We start from the raw sequence: 22,165 nt of genomic DNA on the forward strand, positions 1-22,165 counted from the left end.
GAGCCCATCTTTGCATGAAATGTTCCCTTGGTATCTCTTTCTTGAAGGGATCTCTAGTCTTTCCCATTCTGTTGTTTTCCTCTATTTCTTTGCATCTGAACTGGTGGTAGTTACCATCACACAAAGAAAATGACACATCTGGAGGTGTTAATTACGGTGAAAAAACAAAGAGATAATTGGCACTTTTGCCAATTTGCCAGCTTGTCTGCCTCTTGGACAAATAGTAGGGAGTATGAGAAAAGGATTAAAATTCGAATTTAAAGACATATTTTTCTACTCCCCTGGGAAAGAGAATGTGATGGTAGATGAAATCAGTTCAAAAAAAGCCTTGATGTTTTTCCTCTCATAAAAAAAGGAAGCAAATTATCCCATCCAAGTGCAACTGAATCAAATTTGAACTTCCTGAAAATTTATCAGTTGATAAACCAGGATTTATGTTGAAGGATACATTCCACGTCTAATCTTCATTTTACTACTTTTAGAGATAAATTTTCCTTAGCATTGAAATCTTTCAAAGATAGCCTTTCCTGCAGAACAAATTGTTAGAAGTGTGCAACAAATTGGCCAGATGTCTTTGGGGGCATAAATTCTCTCTTAAATGTAAGGTAAGAACTTTTAGTTAACTACATCATGCTCTCAAACCATTGGTTTTCTATTTAACTCTTCGAAACTTTAATGTTGAAAGGATTTCTCTTGTTATCAAAGAGTTAATACAGTTTCTGAAAAATGCGTCTCTTCTCACAGAATTATAGTTTATATTTTGGGAGAATCTGGCACAGTTTAAGTTACAGCTTAACTGATTTTCTTGGTAGAATCCAACAATAAGTCATTCCCCCCACCCACCTGTCCCTAAATGTTTATTAGCAGGGTAGACACAAAATGTCAAGAGGAAAAGGTATTATTCATATTAATCTATTGTCTTCAAGACTGCACATCAAGGTACCTAAATAACAGCCTTCTTCATAGCTTGTTCCCAAACTGGTAGCTATCACTTAGAGAGTTTTTACAAATATCCCAAGTTCATTATCAATCCACTCCTCCTTCCCAGTCTAAATGTGTCACTGTGGAATAATTAGACTTAATTCTTACTTATCTAAAAAAAAAAAAAAAAACTAACTACTAGGCGCGCGTACACATACACACACACACAAACTCAGCTTGTGGCATGAAGCTATTTTGATCCTTTCTAGAAATTGCTATTTTTAAGAAATTTATATTTATTGCACACTTTCAGACTTAGAAAATCAAACAGCAGAAATCTATTCAGTTGTATATATTACTGTGTTTGTTATTATCCCACAAACAGCCTCAATAGCTTACCAGCTGAAGTGAAGCAGGAAAGCAGACCCTCTCCCTCCAGTAAGAAAAGTACTCCAAGTAAAATCTTCTGAGCTTACTAGCCTTGTATGTGGTAAGTGCATAGTTCTGCTTCTTAATTATCATCCCATTCCAGAGCCCAAATAAATAATCTGTGGTTATTTTACATATATCTCAGTATCTACACACACACACACACACACACATATACACACGTTTCACAAAGTATTGGTCAATGCCCATTTTCACATAACTCTTTTAGTCTAAAAATAACTTTAACTTTCATGTCTTACCAAGACTGAGAAAAGGGAGGGTAAATCAAAGAAATCTAGTTTGGGAATGAGAGGGGAAACATTTAACAGGCCTGTTGGGTGTTCTTTTAATGCTGTCTTGGATCTCAGATTAAATTATTATACTTTCTGTGTTGTAGGGCTGGGTCATTTGTGCATGAAGACAAAGGCAACTTCAACTTGATATTTCTATCATCCCTGCTGGGGGAAGAGTTCTTTTCCTGGTTTATAACATCAATCACTCTCGTAATAAATCTTGGTAGTGGATATGGTCATTTAAATCTCCACCTGCACAAACAACAGAAAATAAGAGAGCTCATAAATCTCTACACTGGTGATTAACAAATTTTGGATCCTGGGCAAAGATATTATGGGGGGGGGGGTCTCCCTAATTCATTAGTAAAGACTGATTTGCTGACAATCTGTTTAGTTTACAGCATAGGGGGAAAGCAAACAAGACCTTGCTAACAAAACAAAACATTAGAGGTTAGTGAATTCCCAGCTGAGCCCAGGATTAGAGATACGGTATCTCAGTTTAGGAGAGGGGTACAGATTCCCAGTCAAAAGCTCAGAATCCTCTCACATTCTGCTCCAGCCCCCTCAACTTCAGTACCTAATTCCAAGGAAAGAAAACCTGGAGAAGAACGAGTAAGATAGATCCATGCCTTCTGTGTCTCTGGTTTCATTTCATCGATGTCGTTCAATCCCTCAATTTCTGGTCCCCCTTGCTTTTCTACTTACTCCTTGAATTTTCTTCTCCGGCAAAGATGGTCAGGGAGTGGAAAAAAGAACCTTTCTGAACTGGATAATATTGCTCAACATTTTGTAATGTCAGCCTTACAAGCAGAACCCCGGGAGCCAAAAGAAGGGAGCACTGGGAGGGAAGAAACCAGAAATCCGGGATCAGGTGATGTCTGAGGCAACTAACATTTTAAGACAACATTAAGTGGATCTCTAGAAAGAAATTTAGGGGAAAGTTTTAATTTCATTAAGAAAAGATTATCAACTGACAAAACACTTTCCACAAATCCATGTTACTCTATCTCATTCCCCCCACACCCCCTTAAATGTGTGTGTTGTGTGTGGGTGTGCAATGGGTATGTCTGTGTACACACACACACACACACACACACGCACACCGGCAATTCCTTGATTAAATCTTTAAAGTGACCAGGCGCAAGTTGATTTTTTGGTATTTTCTCCGTCATCACCCTAAAGATCCTGTAAAGCATCCACTGTCTTAATTCACCGCAGTTAAGGTGAGAAGATCTTGAAAAAGCCACAGTCTTATGGTTTGGGCAGGAGGTGGTGGATCCGTGTCTGGATTTTAATTGGTGTTTTCTGTGAGGAAGTGGGAAGCCGGGGGATGAGATCTGTGGGTGGAAGGCCCAGAAGAAGCAGAGATGTGGTCGTTTTCCTAAAGTTCTCAGACAGAGCCAGCTATGACCTCTTAAGAAGGAAAGCCGACCTGGAGAGATGGGCCCGGGGAAAGGAGCTTGGGTGGGCCCGGCTGCTCCCTGGTTCATCCCAAAGTGGGAGAAGGTGACTGGCATTCGCGTCCTGCGGTGGGGCTGGTTTCCAATCCAAGTTGGAAATCAGGGGCCGTGCGTGAGAGTTTCCCTCGGGCTGTGAAAGGGGTCTAAGAGCTTTGCTGGGGCCTGGCAGGCCCCTCCCCTGGGCGGCAAGGATCCGCCTCTCTATTCCCCAGATAAATTCCTCGTGTCCACCGAATTCCTCTGCGCTCTCTCACAATCCTCTCCGGCCACGACTCCGGGGGTGGGGAAACAGCTCGTCGGTTTCCTGCCCGCAGAAGCCCTCGCGGCTTCTTCTCCCGACTCTGCGAAGGGGAAAGGGGTGTGAGACCCATCCAGACCCCCACCTCCCGGCTCCCCACCCCGAGGTGGCCGCCTCAAGCTCCACATTCGGGGCTCATTGCTTTCGAGGTCTCTCTCTTCTCTTCCCTCTCTCCTCTCTCCCTCCCCTCTCTCTCTTTCATCCTCTCCCCCAAACATGTCCACCGGCTCCCTGAGCGATGTGGAGGATCTTCAAGAGGTGGAGATGCTGGACTGCGACGGGCTGAAAATGGACTCGAACAAGGAGTTTGTGACTTCCAACGAGAGCACCGAGGAGAGCTCCAACTGCGAGGCCGGGTCTCCCCAGAAGGGACGCGGCGGCCTGGGCAAGAGGAGGAAGGCGCCCACCAAGAAGAGCCCCTTGAGCGGGGTCAGCCAGGAGGGGAAACAGGTTCAACGCAACGCGGCCAACGCGCGCGAGCGAGCCCGGATGCGGGTGCTGAGCAAGGCCTTCTCCAGGCTCAAGACCACCCTGCCCTGGGTGCCCCCGGACACCAAACTCTCCAAGCTGGACACGCTCAGGCTGGCGTCCAGCTACATCGCCCACTTGAGGCAGATCCTGGCCAACGACAAGTACGAGAACGGTTATATTCACCCGGTCAACCTGGTAAGTTTTCGGGCGTGGTGGCGGCGTCTCGCCCCCCCGGGCCCCCGACACAGCGCGCCCGCAGTGGGTCCCCGGTGTGAGGGTGCGCGCCGGGCTGCGACCCGCGCATCTTGGTCACCGCCAGCCAATGCCTCTAGGGGACCACGCAGGCGATCCCCACACGGTCCTCGCTCTCTGCCTTCCAAGCTGCGGACCGCGGTGATTTATGCGAGTGTTTGACATGGCAGCCCAATTAAGAGTTTGCAAGCACGTTGAGCTGGCAAAGAGGAGGGATCCCCCGCACTCGCACCAGCGCCTTCAGGGCTGGTGCCGGACAGAGGACACGGAGGAGATGCTACGCGCTAAGGAGGCATTTTAGTAATCCTTTTACTCTTCCTTTAGCCAAAGAGTAGAACTTGATCTCCCTCCTCTACTTCTTGTAAATAAAAACATCCTACTCTCTTTCTTTCCCAAAGTTTTCCATATGTAGAACTTTGCATATGAACACATCGTGCCCCCCCCATAACTGTCACCTAAGTCCTCAACTATTTAAATATACTGCACTTCTCCTGTCGATGAATTAACACTTTTGGATCCCAGAAGTTCTAGCTAATATCAACATAATCAGCACATTCTCACGACTGTTAGTATAATAAATAATATTAAAATAGGTCACTCTCCTTCAAGATTTAAGAACATGTTACTTTTTATCTTAATCAGTAATGCTCATTGAACCTAATATTTTTCTCAAAGGCATATTACTGTTTAAGAAGTATGTTTTAATTCCCTCTTTGCATTTGATTTAATTTTAAGGGTTCCGGGCTCTAAAGAAAAACAAAAACTAACTAGCACCTCTGTTTATATATGATAAGAAGGAGACGTTTTCCTCTTAAAAGTCTTCTTATCAGTCAGCACTAGGGAGACAGGTTTGAAGGTTTGAGTGGTCTTCTCTCTGAACTAGTTTCAGGAATGGTGGGGGGAGGTGGATGGGAGGGGGTTGCAAAACCATATTTTGCTATAAAATTGTTTTTCCTTTCATTAAGAGTCAAGTTTTCTTAAGTGAGTAAACAGCTTTTTAAAGTCTGGACCTAAAATGAAAGCAGTGCCTTCATCCTTGATTAAGAAAACTTAAGTGAGCTTTATTATAAACATCAGGAAGAAGGGAAGAGAAAGCTATGTTTGCTCAGCCCTGTAGGAAGACAATCTGAAAATTCGCCGGTATATTCTTTTATTAACATTATTTGTTTTTAAGAGCTGGAGATTAATTTAGAAACGGTGATGAAAAGCCCGCCTTTGTGATGGAAATGAAAGTTAGAAGTAGTGAAATCCCTGGGGGTGAAAGCGAGAGGGCTGGGAGCCGGACCAGGGCCTCAGAAGAGCCTGCCCAGGGCCACAAGGGCGCTTCACCTTGAACCCGGTGCCCAGCGGTTCGAGATCCTTTTCGGATTCCCTGCTCAGCCTCACCGCGGCATCTGCCTCCGGGCTGTGCTTTTTCTCTTGGGTTTTCACTTCGAACCCAGTGTGAACCCCTCTTTGCTCTACCACCTCGAGCTGTGACTTGGCGCCAAGGCCGCTTTCTGCTTTATCCAGCCACAGGGCGCATTAGGTCACAGAGTGAATTGCAGAGATAACGGGTCTGTCCAACTCAGCGCCTGCCGCCACCCGCGCCTCTGGCCTCCGGCTCCGACCTCGTCCCACCCCTCCTCCACGGCTACTTACCTCCTCCACCCTCTTCTCTCCTGCAGACGTGGCCCTTTATGGTGGCCGGGAAACCCGAGAATGACCTGAAAGAAGTGGTGACCGCCAGCCGCTTATGTGGAACCACGGCGTCCTGACCTTGGAGGTGCGAGCCTGGGAAGGGCGCGCTCCCGGGGGGAGCGGGCCCCAGGGAAGGCGACCCTTGCCCTCCCCGCTGTCCGTCTCTGCTTCCCCCTCGCAGCTCTCTCCCCGTCCCACCCCGCGAGAACACTTTACAGCGACGAGGAGATTCGTTTCCAAACCAGAGAAACATCAACTGTACTTACAGCGATCCCCATCTATTTAACTTTATTAACTTCTACCGTGAATGACTCTGCGAGCCTTGCTGGTCCAAGTGCAATATGTAATTATAAATATATAAATAGATAATAAGAGCCTATCAATGTGTATCTTTTGTACAATATGTTGTAAAATGTAGATCATAGAATAGCTGACTTTGACAGTCACCTTTATAAAGTAATTCACTTAAAGATATATTTTTTTCAAACAAGTTTTGCTACTTTCAAAAATAAATCTTTCTTTATATTGCTAAAAGCCCTGCCGTTTGGTGTGATTTTTGGAAAATATATTTGGAATAGAAAGGTGGGGAACCATGGGAGCAGCTCTATAATAAAAGTGGTCCTTTTGAACCTCAATCCAAGCTTATTTGAGAGATAGAAAATGATTAAGTACGATTTCCACCATGAAGGTGCAAATCATATTTTGCACTGAAACCTCAAAAAGAAACGAGTCTCAAGTTTGCAGATTACTTTTAAGACAAATAGAAATAGTGTAACTAAAGAAAGGGAAGGATTAAAGTCAAGAACAGTCACACAATTCAAGAGAAAAGAAAAATCTGATTTTCAGGTATCCCACAGTGTAATTGCTAACACAAGCAGGAAGGTAAAACCCACATTCTATAACCTTCCAGGTGCAGACTTGAACCCACGCAACCCAGAACTGCAAGCGAGTGAAGCAATAAAGGGAGCGATGAAAAATGTAAATGCCATACCTCTGGAATGTGTTCTACGATTTTCGAGGGGCTGCAACGTGTATCATATAGTTTTCTTAATAATTAATGAATTACTTCGAACAATGCGCATGCCTGCCTTTCTGTTACGTTGGCCAGTGCATTCAGCGCCTCTCCACGACTTCCGGCGGACTGGCTTTTAATTTAAACATCTTCCAGGCTACGGAACAGCTCGTTGGGGAAGATTAAGTTGAGATAAACAGAGAGGCGAGTCCGAGGAGCCTGGGACCCGGTTCCCTCGCTGCCCCAGCGCAGCCCGCGGCGGCCGATGAGCCAGATGCCACCGGGGCTGTTTAATGTTCGGGGTTATGACCGCAGTGTTTACAAGACGTCTTCGGTTATTTATACTGTTATTCCTCGCAGAGGGCCTTGAAACTTCCGCTTCATTTGCTCTTTCTTTTCGATTTTTTTCGCCCTTTTCTCAGCTCGGTTTGGTACCTGAAGTAGGAGCTCCCTTGCTCCTGCACTTACCTCCAACCAACCCCCAAGGCCGCTCAGGGGTGGAGCCCTCAGCCGGGCCAGAGGGGAAGGAACCGGGATGCTCTTGACCTGGGGAACCGCTGTGCGGGCGGGACGTTCTCTCCCAAAGAGAGTTACCTCGTTAGCATCTCCGTTCTCCGCGGACTGGGAAGGCGGGTGGTTCCTCACCCGCGTGCCTGTCACTGGCACCCTCAGAGTATCAGGCTTCCCTCCTCCTCCCTTCCCCTCTCCCTCTATGTGACCTTCAAGAGATCATTTTAGGCTCTGGCCATCTCCACCTTCCCCATATTTGCTTCTACCAGAGGCACACACGACTCTTGACCTGCGGGTCCAGAGTTCAAGTCAGAGATGAGTCCCAACGTGGCTCAGTTGTTTGTGTCCCACTTCAGCACATATCCCGAGCTCCCACTGACTATTTTGCAAAGCGAATATTCAAAAATTCTGAGCACTCCAATGTTAGGTGGCGGCCTTGAGGGGCAGGAGCTTTGGGGGAGAACGGAGACATGTCCGTGGATGACTGAGTCCCCTTGGCTGCTCACCTGAAGCTATCACAACACTGTTGTTAAGCTCTACGGCAACACAAAGTTTAAAAAATTAATTTAAAAATACATGACACTAAAAAAAAAAAAAAAATCACTCAGGCGGCCCCTGGAGAAATGTCTGCTGGTTCATTCTATAACAACCCCAAACCACAAATGAATTTGTTTCAAAATCCTGCTGCCTCCCACCAGCCTGTGCTTTCAACCGGAGGCCTGAAGCTGTGCACTGCGACACACGAGTTAAACCCTAGTTTTCTGTCCAGTTTTTCTCTGAAAGGGTGTGGATCTTCGGTTTTCTCCTCTCCGAAAGTGAGAATAAACATGATTATAATGACAATGATAACAGTACTCATACTTTTCCTCTTTTGCCTCACAGAGCCTCAGTGGCGCTCAAATGAAACTCTATATTTTTTTATCTTTTGCGATTGCTTTGTAAAGGAAAAACTCCGAGCAAGTACTGGTCAGTTGTACTAAGTGGCTGGGGGTGAGCTGCCTATACTCGAGCCGACCTGAAAGTACTGGAGAAGGAAGCTCAAGAGGGTGTGTTTATAATGCTCAAGCAAGGTCTTTTTGTTGCAGGAACCAAAACACCTCTTCAGTGCAATGTTGAAGGTTACATTTTCTGTCTCTGTCTCTCTCTCTTTCACACACACACACACACAAACACACACACACACACACACATCTTTACCCATACTCCTCAATGTTCTCCAATTTCATCCAGAAAAATTCAGAGAGCAAAGATAGGGGCTGGGACAAACAAATAGAAAAACTACACTAGTGCCTGGCTCCTGGGAAACCCTAAGCACAGGGTCTCAGCCTTCAAGTCTGGGCACACTTGGGGACCCAAGGGTTGTTCCCTGGAATGAGCAATAAATACACTGGAATGACCAGGTTGTGGCTACCACTAGCCCTGGCATGGGGCAACGTGACTGCCCCACCCCCTTCCACACACATATCCATAGTCTAAACATCTCTCCTTCCCAGGGGCCCTTCTCTTCTGCCTGGGTCATCAGCGCCCCCCGCCCACCACGCCCTGCTTCCCAGGGTCCTGTGCTCTTCTGAAGCCTGTCGCTGCTGGTCTGGGTTTTAAAGGAGGCAAGCTGAAGAGTTTGAGAAGGATAGGTATTATTAACTCTTTTCTGTTTGATAGAATTTGCCTGTGAAGCCATCTGGTTCTGGACTTTTGTTTGTTGGAAGATTTTTAATCACAGTTTCAATTTCAGCACTTGTGATTGGTCTGTTCATATTTTCTATTTCTTCCTGGTTCAGTTTTGAAAGTACTTTTCTAAGAATGTGTCCATTTCTTCCAGGTTGTCAATTTTATTGGCATATCGTTACTGGTAATAGGCTCTTACCATCCTTTGTATTTCTGCAGTATCAGCTGTAACTTTTCTTTCATTTTTTTAGATTTGAGTCCTCTTCCCTTTTTTTTCTTGATGAGTCTACCTAAAGATTTATCAATTCTGTCTATCTTTTCATTGACCTTTACTATTGTTTTCTTCATTTCTGGTTCATTTATTTCTGCTCTGGTCTTTGTGGTTTATTAACACAGGGAACTCTACTCAAATAAGAGGGTATGTGTGTGTATATATATATATATATATATATATATATATATATATATGTATATGTATATATACAGCTGGTTCACTTTGCTGTTTAGTAGAAACAAATTGCAAAGCATTTGTAAGGCAACTATACTCCAATAAAAATTAATTTTAAAAAGTGAAGGAGGCAAACAGCATCTGAAGGAATGGGGGACCCTCTTTACCACAAGTCAGATAGATAGGGGTGGGAGGGTGGGGAGTGTCCTGTCTGTGACCTCTTAGTTATAATAACTGTCTTAGAAGGTGCTTTCAGAAAGAGTCAGGAGAACAACCACAGCAGGTTGTAGCAGCCTGTAAGGAAAATGAAATACTTCAAATAAACGTGTCTGTGAGTTCTCAGCAAGAGACAGATACTGAAAGTGAACTGAAGGTGGGGGAAGTCCCTTCTGCCTTCCTCTCTCTCTCTCTCTCTCTCTCTCTCTCTCTCTCTCTCTCTCTTTCTCTCTCTGGTTGTGATTGCTTCTATGGATTCTTGTGCTCCCAGCAGCTTTGCCCACAGTCCCATCAGAGACTTCTCTCTAAACAGACAAGTGGTAAACAAAACAAGGTCAGTACCTGACGGTTATATGTAGTGATCAGTGGGAAACACTACCCAGAGAGACTTTGAAGCCAGCGGTTCCTGGACCTGTATGGGAATCACCGGAACAGCTCCTGTAAGCAGATAGCTGGATTCCATCCACCCTAGTTCCAGCTTCAAGAGGTCCGAAATGGGACCCAGAATTCCTACTCCTAACAAGTTCCCAAAAGAGGCTGATGCTGCTGGTCCGGAAACCACACTGTGAGAAGCACCGTTCGGGGATCTATCTCATTAGAGAGACAAAGGACGTTAATGCAGAGGGAAAGAAAATATCTAGGAATTATTTTTTCTTAAGAGTCTGCATGTTCTGGGCTCCAGTTTCACTTGCTTTTCTATCCGCTCCACGGGGGTATGCACTGTATTCTTAAAGCTTAAGAATAGCTTGGGACATCAAACCACTCGTCCTCAGAAAATAACAGACTTGTGCGGCCCTGGTGTACGGACGTGTGTGAGCGCTCGTTTTGGCTCTCAGAAATTTCAGGCATCAGGCATGGATTAAAGGTCTGGATGGATGAGGGCCCCACAGCTGTTGGCTCCATTGCGACCCCTAAAGGGGAGAGAAATCTGGGCGGCCAGGACTCAGGCCCCCTGCTTCTCGGTGGCGCAGAGGGTCCCTCGGTCAAAGCCAGGTCAGCAAAGATTCCCCCTTCACTCCCGCGGGAGCAGACAGGCTTGCTCGGCGCCGGCGTCCGTGCCTCCGGCAGGTGGGAAGTGGGCCTGGGGCTGGGGTGCAGGGGACGCAGGGTGGTGCGGGGCGCAGGGCAAGTGCCCGGTGGAGCTCGCGGACAGCAAAGGGACCGGGGCCAAGAGGTGGAGTAGAGAATGGATCCTCCGACGCTTTTCTTACCGGGAAGAGAAGAATGGAGGCTCCGAGTTACGAGCCCCAGCCTACACAGCCTCCTGGGTCTGCACGCCTCTCCGCGCGCCGTCTCGGAGACAGCCTGGTGCGCGAGGCAGTGCGGACCTGCCCGGCGCAGAGACACGGCCGGGGAAGGTTCCAGGGTAACGACCCCAGCTCGGCCAACGAGGAAAGGCGTGGGCTCCAGCCAGCCGTCAGTCAACCCTCCTTTCTTAGCTTTGCATCCTGTTCTCCCAGTTCTGGCGTCGCCTTAGGAAACTCGCGAGGTGCCAGCCGCATCATGAGAGCCCGGCTGGCTTCGTTCACGCATCTAGGTTCCAGGCGCCTTTGATCTTTCGATCTGGCAGACTCAGCTGGTCCACCTCCAGCCCGTTCTTGGCAAGATTCACCACCCTGAAGACTAGGCTAAAGATCCCTTCCCAGGGCAGAGGGAGGAGACACGGGTGCAAAGGGCCGGGAGAACAGTTTAGAATGTCCTCGAGTTAGGAGACCAGACTTCTCAAGGCAATGCCATCTCATGCTTTGGGCCCAACACGCAGCAAAGGGCATGACAGCTGAATAAATGCTGAACTGTGAGTGACTCATGAAGTCTCTGAGGCTGTGGTGAAGGAAGATACGATGGAGGGCAGTTGGAACAAAGAAATTGACAGTGGGGTGTTGCCACGGTTAAACTGAAAGTCAGCCTCTTAGTTGGAAGTCTGGGTGTATATTAGAGAAAGGAATAAAGCTAGCAGACATGTTTGGACCAGATGGCAAAAACTGGGGCTGCGATATTTGAACTTCCCTTACCCCTGACACTCAGATGAAGTCTGCTCTTTCCTCTCCCTGTAGAACATAGCATTACTAGTTTTGGATTTATAGGTCAGAATCATTAGTTTAAAAGGTGGCTTGAAGAGTGGCGATAATTTGAGAGACTTTATAAGACTAAAATGTAAGCTATACGACTTAAATGATCCATATTTTAAAATTAATCTGGGTCATAATAAGTAACTTATTGCTTTTTATGTAGGCTAGACCAACATCTAATGGAGGTATAGTGGGAAAAGCTTTTGACTGAATCCTTCGGCAAGAAATATGACATTTTAGGACCCTGACCCTTCCATCTGAAAAACTGGTATAATAATGACTGCTTTGTGAATGCTGCCCAAAAGGCAAAGATTTATAAAGCAACTTAAGTGTCCATCAATGGATGATTGGATAAAAAAGATGTGGTATGTATATATACAATGGAATACTACTCAGCCATAAAAAGAATGAAATTTGCAGCAAGATAGATGGACTTGGAGGGCATTATGCTAAGTGAAATAAATCAGATGGAAAAAGACAAATACTGTATGACTTATCATTTAGATGTGGAAACTAGAAAATACAACAAACTAGTGAACATAACAAAAAAAGAAATAGACTCAGAGATAAAGAGAACCAACTAGTGATTATCAGTGGGGAGAGGGAGGAGGGAAGAAGCAATATAGAAGTAGGGGGTTAAGAGGTACAAACTGTTAGGTAGAAAGTAAGTTGCAAGGATATATTGTACAAGAGGGGGAATAGAGCCAACACTTTATAATAACTATAAATGGAGTAATGTGCATGCTTAGTTGCTCAGTCGTGTCCGACTCTTTGCAACCCGTTGGACTGTGGCCCGCCAGGCTCCTCTGTCCATGGGATTCTCCAGGAAAGAACACTGGAGTGGGTCACCATTTCCCCTTCCAGGGGATCTTCCAGACCCAGGGACTGAACTTGCATCTCCTGTGTCTCTTGCCTTTGCAGGCAGATTCTTTACCACTGAGCCATTGAGGAAGCCAATTTTAAGTGGAGTATAACCTTTAAAATTGAGAATCACTATACTGTACACCTGAAACTCACATAATGTTTTGCATCAGCTGTACTTCAATTTAAACGTTTTATTTAAAAAAAAAAGTAATGACTGCTTTGGTAAGATAGAGTATGGGGACAATGTCTGGTACATGACGGGCACTAATTTATATTGGTTTTCTTCTTTTGGTCATTAAGTTATAAAAAGTGCCCGAAAGAATGACATGTGGCTTCCCTAAATAGTTATCTAGCTAATAATAATTATGAGGAATTATTAAATTCTTATGATAATCCAGTTGTTCCAGTTCATCTGAATATTAAAACAGACCTCACCACCTTATCCATGGTGGATCCTGCTCCTAATTCTTTGCCTTTTCTTTTTGGCCACGCCGTGGGGCCCATGGGGCATGTGGTAACTTAGGTCTTCAGCCAGGGGACAAACCCGTGTCCCCTGCATTGGGAGCGCAGAGTCGTAACCACCAGAGAAGTCCCCCGCCCTAACTCTGTATTTCAGCACTCATAGCATTATCAATAACAGGTAATCACTATTTCCCTTCATTTCTCTCTTTCTTTACTTACTTTCTATTCGTCTTTATTAGCTCCATGAGGGCAGGGACTGTGTCTGACTGGATCACTTTGGTGTTCCAGCCCTTTGCATAGTGAGAGGTACCTGGTAAGTGCTTGAAAGGGTTTGAACGTAGAAAGTTTAATAATAGGTTTCTTAGAAATACCTCTGTCTTGTAGATAAGTGCATATTGCCTTGCTATAACCAAGGTCTGGTTTAAATATATCATCTAATTTTAATTTTAGAATTTGGTAATGAACATTTATTCCAAAATAAAAATAAATCTATAATGAAGGGGAAAAAATCACCATCAATTCTGTTGAAGGGAAATTAACCTGAAACATTGGTCCTCACAACACGTGGATTCTCCTTTTAGCACTAAATCCCAAGAAAGGGTCGATAGTAAATACTGTATCTTTAAAAATAATGAATATTTCCCTTCAGTATTCCTACTATCTCTGGGGATCAGTCACCTCTAAACTTTTCTGCTTGGGTTTTGAGATTATTCAGTAATGAATCTTAGTAGAGTGTTTTTCTTCTTCTTTTGCACTTTATGTGAATACCACCATCTTCTGTTGCCCTCTAATCTCCTACTTTCAGGCATCTGTCACCCACTGAATAGCTCCTTCAATTATCTTTTTTTTCCCTTAACAAGCATTCTTTCTCTCTCCACCAAGGACTAAAAAGCAACCCAAGACATCTCTAAACCCAGGGGAATTTTTTAAGCCAACAGGGGTCATTTGGTTACAAGGAACAAAAATCCCTTCAAATTGGCCCAAATAAAAAGGGGAATGAGGCATTGTAAAGATAGTCCAAGGACTCTGGCTGACATCTCCAGGCAAAAAATAAACAGTAGGGAAATATCTATTGGGAAACTGAAAGTCACGAGTAAAACTCCCTTTCTCTCTCTCTCTGGAGCTCTCTAGGCTCTTATCTCTGCTTTCTCTGCCAGTCTTCTGCATTTTCTACTCTGATTTTTCTGGCTGACTTAGTTTCTACTTCTCCTGAATTTTTTATTTCAGATGGGATTGGTTTGTTAGATTGCTGACTATGGCTCCAATTCTATAAGAACATTCAGTTACTGGATCCAAGATCTAAAACTTTAGTCTCAGCACCTCTTAATTTGAATTCTTAAGATAAAGAATATGCATATAAACTACTATAGACATGTTCTAAGAGGTTCTGATTAAATTCCCCAAGTCAATTGTATGCCTCTTGTCCCCATCAGCTGTGGTGGACTGGGGATGGGTGAACAGGCTGGCTGATGGCTGGGGCAGATTCTTTGAGATGTAGGCTCTGAGTGAGACAAGAATCCCAAATCTGTTTGCTACAAATGTAATCTAATGAAATCAGGGTTTAGGTGTCTGCATATGGACCACCTTGTTTTATTCTGCAACGCCAGTGGTCAGCAATGTGTGTTTGGGAAAAAGTCATGCCCACAAGATATATTGTATTTGTACTGGGTAGAAGGGTGGAGATACCAACATTAAGAAAACATGTAGTCATATAAACAAATGATCTACTTTATGGAATAGAAGAATTGTATTGAGAAAATTAGCGTCACTGGTATGCCAATGCTATTGGGCATATTGAGGAAAATGCTAATCACATAGATTCAGCTTATTAATTTTCTTCATCCACCTGCATTTCACAAAGACCATGCATATGGACTATCATATCTCACCATCAAAGCAACCCTAACCAGGAGTTATTACCACCCTCACTTTTCATATAAGGCAACTGAAACTCAGAGAGGGGAAGTAAATCACCAGAAGTTATATGGAGGATAAGTCGCAGAAAGCTGAGTATAGAATTTTTCTATTTAATTAAACTGAAATGGGCTCCAACCTTGAACAAAGGAGATTCCCTGGGATAAAAGAAATTAAGGATGGCTATAACCCTAAGGAAAAAAAAAAAAGAAATCCTCATGGTAAGCACAAGAAGACATGTTTTTTTCTATCAGAATTTTTGTTTTCTGCTCATTTAAAGATCTCTTTTATGCCAGGCCTCCCTGTCCATCACCAACTCCTGGAGTTTACTCAAACCCATGCCCATCGAGTCAGTGATGCCATCCAGCCATCTCATCTTCTGTCGGCCCCTTCTCCTCCTGCCCCCAATCCCTCCCAGCATCAGGGTCTTTTCCAATGAGTCAACTCTTCGCATCAGGTGGTCAAAGTACTGGAGTTTCAGCTTCAGCATCAGTCCTTCCAATGAACACCCAGGACTGATCTCCTTTAGGATGGACTGGTTGGATCTCCTTGCAGTCCAAGGGACTCTCAAGAGTCTTCTCCAACACCACAGTTCAAAAGCATCGATGTTTTGGCGCGCAGCTGTCTTCACAGTCCAGCTCTCACATCCATACGTGACCACTGGAAAAATCATAGCCTTGACCAGACGGACCTTTGTTGGCAAAGTAATGTCTCTGCTTTTTAATATGCTATCTAGTTTGGTCATAACTTTCCTTCCAATTAGTATATTTTTATCCTCTATCACCATTAAAGATTCAGAAAAGGAAACTATAAGCAAAATAAGTTAGTTAAAACAGTCTAAAAATCTGTTTTGTATTCACAATCCAATTCATCCTGAATTATTTATTCACTGTGTCATCAAAATTTAATGAATTTCCACCCATTATGTATCAGTTTCTGTCATATAATAAATCACCCAAAAACCCAATGGCTTAATCCTGTAAGTATTTGTTATTGCTCATGAGTCCGCGAGTCAGTTGGGCAGTTCTGAGGATCTGGACAGAGCTCTGCTGTTCTCCCTCAACTTGCCCATGAGTCTATGGTTGGGTGGCAGTTTGTCTGAGGGCTGACTGGTCAAGGATGGCCCCACTAACATGTCTGATGACAGGCTGGCTACTGGCAGAGGTGGTGAAAGTGACAGAGCCATGTGTCTCTCACCATCATCCGGTAGCCAGGCTGTATTTGCTTTCATGGTTACTGGGGAGGGAACAGAAGCTCACAAGCTTCTTGGACTTGGGTTCATAACTTGCTAGTGTCACATTCAGTTCAGTTCAGTCGCTCAGTCATGTCCGACTCTTTGCGACCCCACGGACTGCAGCACGCCAGGCCTCCCTGTCCATCACCAACTCCCAGAGCTTACTCAAACTCATGTCCATTGAGTCAGTGATGCCATCAAACCATCTCACCCTCTGTCATCCCCTTCTCCTCCCGCCTTCAATCTTTCCCAGCATCAGGATCTTTTCAAACGAGTCAGTTCTTTGCATCACGTGGACAAAGTATTGGAGTTTCAGCTTCAGCATCTGTCCTTCCAAAGAATATTCAGGACTGATTTCCGTTAGGATGGACTAGTTGGATCTCCTTGCTGTCCATGTTCTATTGGCTAATGGAAAGCACAGAGCCCCTTAGGTTCAAGGGATGCGGGAATAAAGGCTACCTCTTGATGGGAAAAGTTACAGACACATTGCATAGAGCACGGGTACAAAGAAGGGTGAGATTTTGAACCATTTTTATAGTTAATCTGCCATATTAAAGTTTTCCTAAAAACTTTATTCAGAAGTCTATTCCTTCTGAAAAACTATATTCAGTCTAGCCTTCTGAATTATTTCCAACTGTGAATTGCCAGTATCTAATGATGTACCACCCAACTGTGTCCTCTGGGTCTAAGAAGAATATTACTTAGAAGAGCTTTCCTCTATCATTACTGTGATTTTCTTCCAAGCCACTGATACCCATTCTGAAAATTTCAGTGCTTACCCTTTCTTGATTTTGTCAGAAGGGAGAATAAAGAAAATACCAATGAAAGCTAATCATACCAACAAATACCACCAAAAGTTAATCAACCTTTCTTTTACCTGTTCCTAGAAATCTGGAGGTTTTTCTCATACTAGTTTCATTGACATGTGTAAGGGAATGAATGGTGGACTTACAGACATCTGAAAACTGTAAATGTTATCATATTTGGAAAAGTCTTTGCAGATGCAATTAAATTAAGATTGTTGGAAAGGTTATCCTTGATTGTTTGTGTGGGCCCTAAATGCCATTATAAGTATCCTCATAAAAGAAAAGGAGAGAGAGGTGTGACACCCAGAGGAGAAGGTGATGCAAAGACAGAGGTAGAGAGAGAGTGATGAAACCATCAGAGGTTGGGAGAGGTTAGTAAGAGATTTGTCCTTAGAACCTTCAGAGGACTGGGACCCTATCTGTACCTTGATTTTGACCTGGTAAATCTGATGTTGAACTTCTGGCTGTCAACTAAGACAGGGTAATTTCCGTTGTGCTAAGAAACCAAGTTTGTGGTAACCTGTTGCAGCAGCTACAGGAAACTAAAACAGCATGTGATAGACAACTGGTTGCCTGGATCTCAGTAACAAAATGTAACAGGTCATCTACTTGTGATTTACTTCCTTTCCTAAGTTTTATAAAGCATTTGGATGTAGCTTTGCAAAAAGGTACAGAATTATAGATATTCCTCCAATGAAAAATGCTTTTGTTCCTACACATTATTTCTCTATTTCCATGCTTTTATAGGGGCTTCCCAGGTGGCGCTACTGGTAAAGAACCTTCTTCCCAATGCAGGAAATATAAGAAATGCAGGTTCAATCCCTGGGTTGGGAAGATCTCCTGGAGAAGGAAATGGCAACCCACTCTAGTATTCTTGCCTGGAGAATCCCATGACAGAGGAACCTGGTGGGCCACAGACCATAGGGTCTTCATATGTATGTTAAGTTAGTTGCTCAGTCGTGTCCGACTCTTTGTGACCCCATGGATTGTAGCCCACCAGGCTCCTCTGTCGGTGGGATTCTCCAGGCAAGAATACTGGAGTGGGTTGCCATTTCCTTCTCCACTTTATATGTATAACAAAATTATATTTATTATTTATATATCAAAACAACATTTTTCTGATGCAGTAAAATCTTTTTAAAGGCATTTTCAATGGCAGGTTCAACCCAGCATGGATAATACAAACAATATAGAAAATTCAGAAAATAGACAAATGTTAAGATGTACTTCAATTTTAGAAATGTGAAAAATAATGCATCTTAAAATTATTATATATAGTAGCTCATTTCATTCCATGTATCTTCACTCAGTGACCACTGTATGTAGGACTCTGTTACACGCTAAAAAACAGATGACGCCCTTCTTATCTCCAGTTTAGGTCTTCCTCTCCATTTGTTGCAGAATCTCTTCTCTGCAAGAACCTGAAAGAGCAGGGCAGTCTTGTGTTTTAAAAAGCACCTACTGTGCCAGTTTCCAGAAAGACTGGCTACTGGGACATACAGGTTGCTTCTGCCACACCCTAAGTGCTGCAGACAGCTCAGCCTGGCAGTCAGGAAGCTAGTCCAGCATGGCACACTCCCTCTAACCCAGACTAACAAATCTGCCAGAAGTGGACAAATATCTGGGGAAGTGATTTCAAAACGTTCCTTTCTGCATCCAAGGTGGTTGTCCTGGAGGCTTTTATTTTCCCAAAACTAAATCTGGATCTCAGACCATTTGGAGATGGACTATATATAGCAAGCCATCTTTCTGCCACACTGATATACGAAGTCATTTTGCAAATATGTACTCTTGGTCCAAAGCAAAATATTTTCAGGATATGACAGGTACACTAGCTGACATTTATCTTCACTACTGGAAAGTCAACACCAGAACTATGAATGCTAGATCATCAAAATCAGCCATGCCTTGTGATAGCTGAATTTAACATTTCATGACTTAACCTGCCCAGCCTTCTACATCATCTCAGGGGCCTTCCCTACAAACAATTATGAACTTTCCAAAGCTTTTTGTTTCCAGAACCTACCTTTGCTTTATTTCTCTTCTGAATCTTATACATCAACTCATAGATTATATGATACTGAAATCCACTATCTTTCTCACTTACATGATCAGATATACTCTAGTATATTAGAAGATTTTTTAAAAGAGATACTTTCAAAAACTCATAAACAGGGCTGAGCTTTAGAGGCTCTGCCACTAAGTTACTCTGACCCCAAGCTAATCATTTAATTTTGCTGTGCCTTGATTTCTTCACCAGCAAGATTTTTTAAAGTTCCCTTCAGCATTAAAACTTTTAAATGGGCTTCCCTCGTGGCTCAGAAGGTAAAGAATCTGTCTGCAATACGAGAGATCCAAGTTTGATCCCTGGGTCAGGGAAATCCCCTAGAGAAGGGAATGGTTACCTACTCTAGGATTTTTGCCTGGAGAATTCTGTAGACAGAGGAGCCTGGCAGGCTACAGCCCACAGGTCTACAAAGAGTCGGACATAACTGAGCAACTAACACTTTCACTTTCAGCATTAAATTAAAAAGTCATAATTCTAGAAACCACTTCATGTGGTTTTTGAGCCAGACTTCTAGTATTTGGCCAGGAAAATGCCCAACCACTCTCAACGAACTGTAGAAAGACCCAGAAACTGTCGGTATGATAACTACTTCTAGACCCTCTCCTAGCCCTGACTACAGAACCAAGATGAATATGAAATGTCTTCTAAGGCTCTCTCTCTCATTAGAATGATTTTCTTTTCTACATGAACATAATATTTAGAGAAAATTTAAAAATAAATGATATGTGCAAATCTATTTAGTTACCATTCTGACCCTCCTCTGAGCTTATCTCCAATGGCTGAATAAGCAAAACAGGGCTGAAAAGATGATGGCCCAAAGGCATAGCACTCTGAAACTTATTGAATCTTCGGAAGATTGAATGTCTGATCAAATTTTATTCATCCTATCCACAGTTTACCTAATAATTCTATTAGTTTCAGATATTTAGATCGTATTTTACTTTAGGCCATGATACCCATTTTTTAACATATATATTCTTTTCTAGTTCCTTTTCCATTATAGGTTATTATAAGATATTGAGTATAGTTCCCTGTGCTACACAGTAGGTCCTGTTGTTTACCTATTTTATATATAGTAGTGTGCATATGTTAACCCCAAACTCCTAATTTATCTCCCCATTCTGCCCCCACTATCCCCTTTGGTAACCATAAGTTGTTCACAATATTTATTTTGGATCTTTGCTTACATCTTCCAGAAGTAGAATTCTGGGCCAAAGAGTGTGACCAGTTTTGGGCTCTTCATACATTTTGTCAAAATGCTTCTCACTTTACACCCCAACAGAAATTACCTAGATCACTACTTGGACTGAATTTGAACTTTAACTGTTTTTTCTCTTGCACATATAAGGAAGTCTAACCATTGAGCAGGGAAAGAGAATGAGGGCTTAAGATGAACAAGTTTCTCTCATCTTTGCTAATTTATACCACCACCCCCTTTTGGATCAACTTACAACTTAAAAAAATAATATTTATTTTTGGGCTGAAAGAGAACATAAAAAAAATAAAATTATTATAACTGTGCAGCTGTTGGGGGAGGGAGCAACCTTGTTTCCATGTTTTTGTCTTTCCATTCCATCCCCGAGAACCTTTAAAAACAGAATTTTACCTCATGTGCCTCATACAAAAGACTTTTACCCCAAAATAAGAAAGCCTCAAAACAGGTGTTGCAAAATTAAAACAAATCATCTTTAGTAAATTTTTTCTGATAATAAAAATAATCTATGATAATTTTATTTTATTTTATTTTTATTAGTTGGAGGCTAATTACTTTACAATATTGTAGTGGTTTTTGCCATACATTGACATGAATCAGCCATGGATTTACATGTGTTCCCCATCCTGATCCCCCCTCCCAACTCCCTCCTCATCCCATCCCTCTGGGTCTTCCCAGTGCACCAGCCCTGAGCACTTGTCTCATGCATCCAACCTGGACTGGCGATCCGTTTCACACTTGATAGTATATTTGTTTCAATGCTATTCTCTCAGATCATCCCACCCTCGCCTTCCACTGAGTCCAAAAGTCATACACACCGAGGAAACCAGATCTGAAAGAGACACGTGTACCCCAATGTTCATCGCAGCACTGTTTATAATTACCAGGACATGGAAGCAACCTAGATGCCCATCAGCAGACAAATGGATAAGAAAGCTCTGGTACATATACACAATGGAATATTACTCAGCCATTAAAAAGAATTTGAATCAGTTCTAATGAGATGGATGAAACTGGAGCCCATTATACAGAGTGAAGCAAGCCAGAAAGATAAACACCAATACAGTACACTAACGCATATATATGGAATTTTAAAAGATGGTAATGATAACCCTATATGCAAGACAGAAAAAGAGACACAGATGTATAGAACAGACTTTTGGACTCTATGATCATTTTTAATCATTTGGAAAGAAAAGGTTTACTTCCAGAGAGATAGATTGATAAACATAACAAAATTAGGTTAATATTGAATATACAGTTCATACTCTTGAGAGTCCCTTGGACAGCAAGGAGTTCAAGCCAGTCCATCCTAAAGGAAATCAACCCTGAATATTCACTGGAAGGACTGATGCTGAGGCTGAAACTCCAATACTTTGGCCACTTGATATGAAGAACTGACTCATTGGAAAGACCCTGATGCTGGGAAAGATTGAGGGCAGGAGGAGAAGGGGACAACAGAGGATGAGATAGTTGGATGGTACCATTGACACAATGGACATGAGTTTGAGCAAACTCTGGGAGATAGTGAAGGACAGGGAAGCCTGGTGTGCTGCAGTCCATGGGGGTTGCAAAGAGTCAGACACGACTTAGCGACTGAAAAACTCTACTATTTGTCACCTAACATTATGAAGCAGGCTTTTCGCCACATCATACAATTTTCCTTTTTTTTTTTTTAAGAACATGATTTTTAAAGACTGAGCAATTTTCCAATTAATGGAGAAAGTGTAATTCATTTTTCAACATATCAGTTTTTTCTAACTTTCTTTATGATAAATAATTCTAAACTGAACATCCTTATACATCCTTATATCTTTGATTACATCTTAGATTATTACTTTGGATAGGTTCCAAGAATGAGTTTTTATTGTGAAATTGCT

The 22,165-nt window shown here is 43.1% G+C and overlaps 1 protein-coding gene across 1 annotated transcript; it reads left to right on the forward strand.

The window, feature by feature from the left end:
- The first annotated feature begins 3,332 nt into the window (after positions 1 to 3,332).
- Positions 3,333 to 6,338, forward strand: TCF21 (transcription factor 21). The gene is made up of 2 exons (XM_061130164.1): positions 3,333 to 4,067; positions 5,792 to 6,338. The coding sequence occupies exons 1-2, from the start codon at positions 3,618 to 3,620 to the stop codon at positions 5,879 to 5,881; spliced, it is 540 nt and encodes a 179-aa protein (XP_060986147.1). The 5' UTR covers positions 3,333 to 3,617; the 3' UTR covers positions 5,882 to 6,338.
- The last annotated feature ends 15,827 nt before the right edge of the window (positions 6,339 to 22,165 follow it).

The sequence above is a fragment of the Dama dama genome, chromosome 26 (assembly GCF_033118175.1).
Source record: "Dama dama isolate Ldn47 chromosome 26, ASM3311817v1, whole genome shotgun sequence".
Classification (NCBI taxonomy): domain Eukaryota; kingdom Metazoa; phylum Chordata; class Mammalia; order Artiodactyla; family Cervidae; genus Dama; species Dama dama.

Coding starts and splice junctions, on each gene's coding strand:
- TCF21 (XM_061130164.1), top strand. CDS start 3,618: ATGTCCACCGGCTCCCTGAGCGATGTGGAGGATCTTCAAGAGGTGGAG. Junction 4,068..5,791: donor ATATTCACCCGGTCAACCTG/GTAAGTTTTCGG, acceptor TCTCTCCTGCAG/ACGTGGCCCTTTATGGTGGC.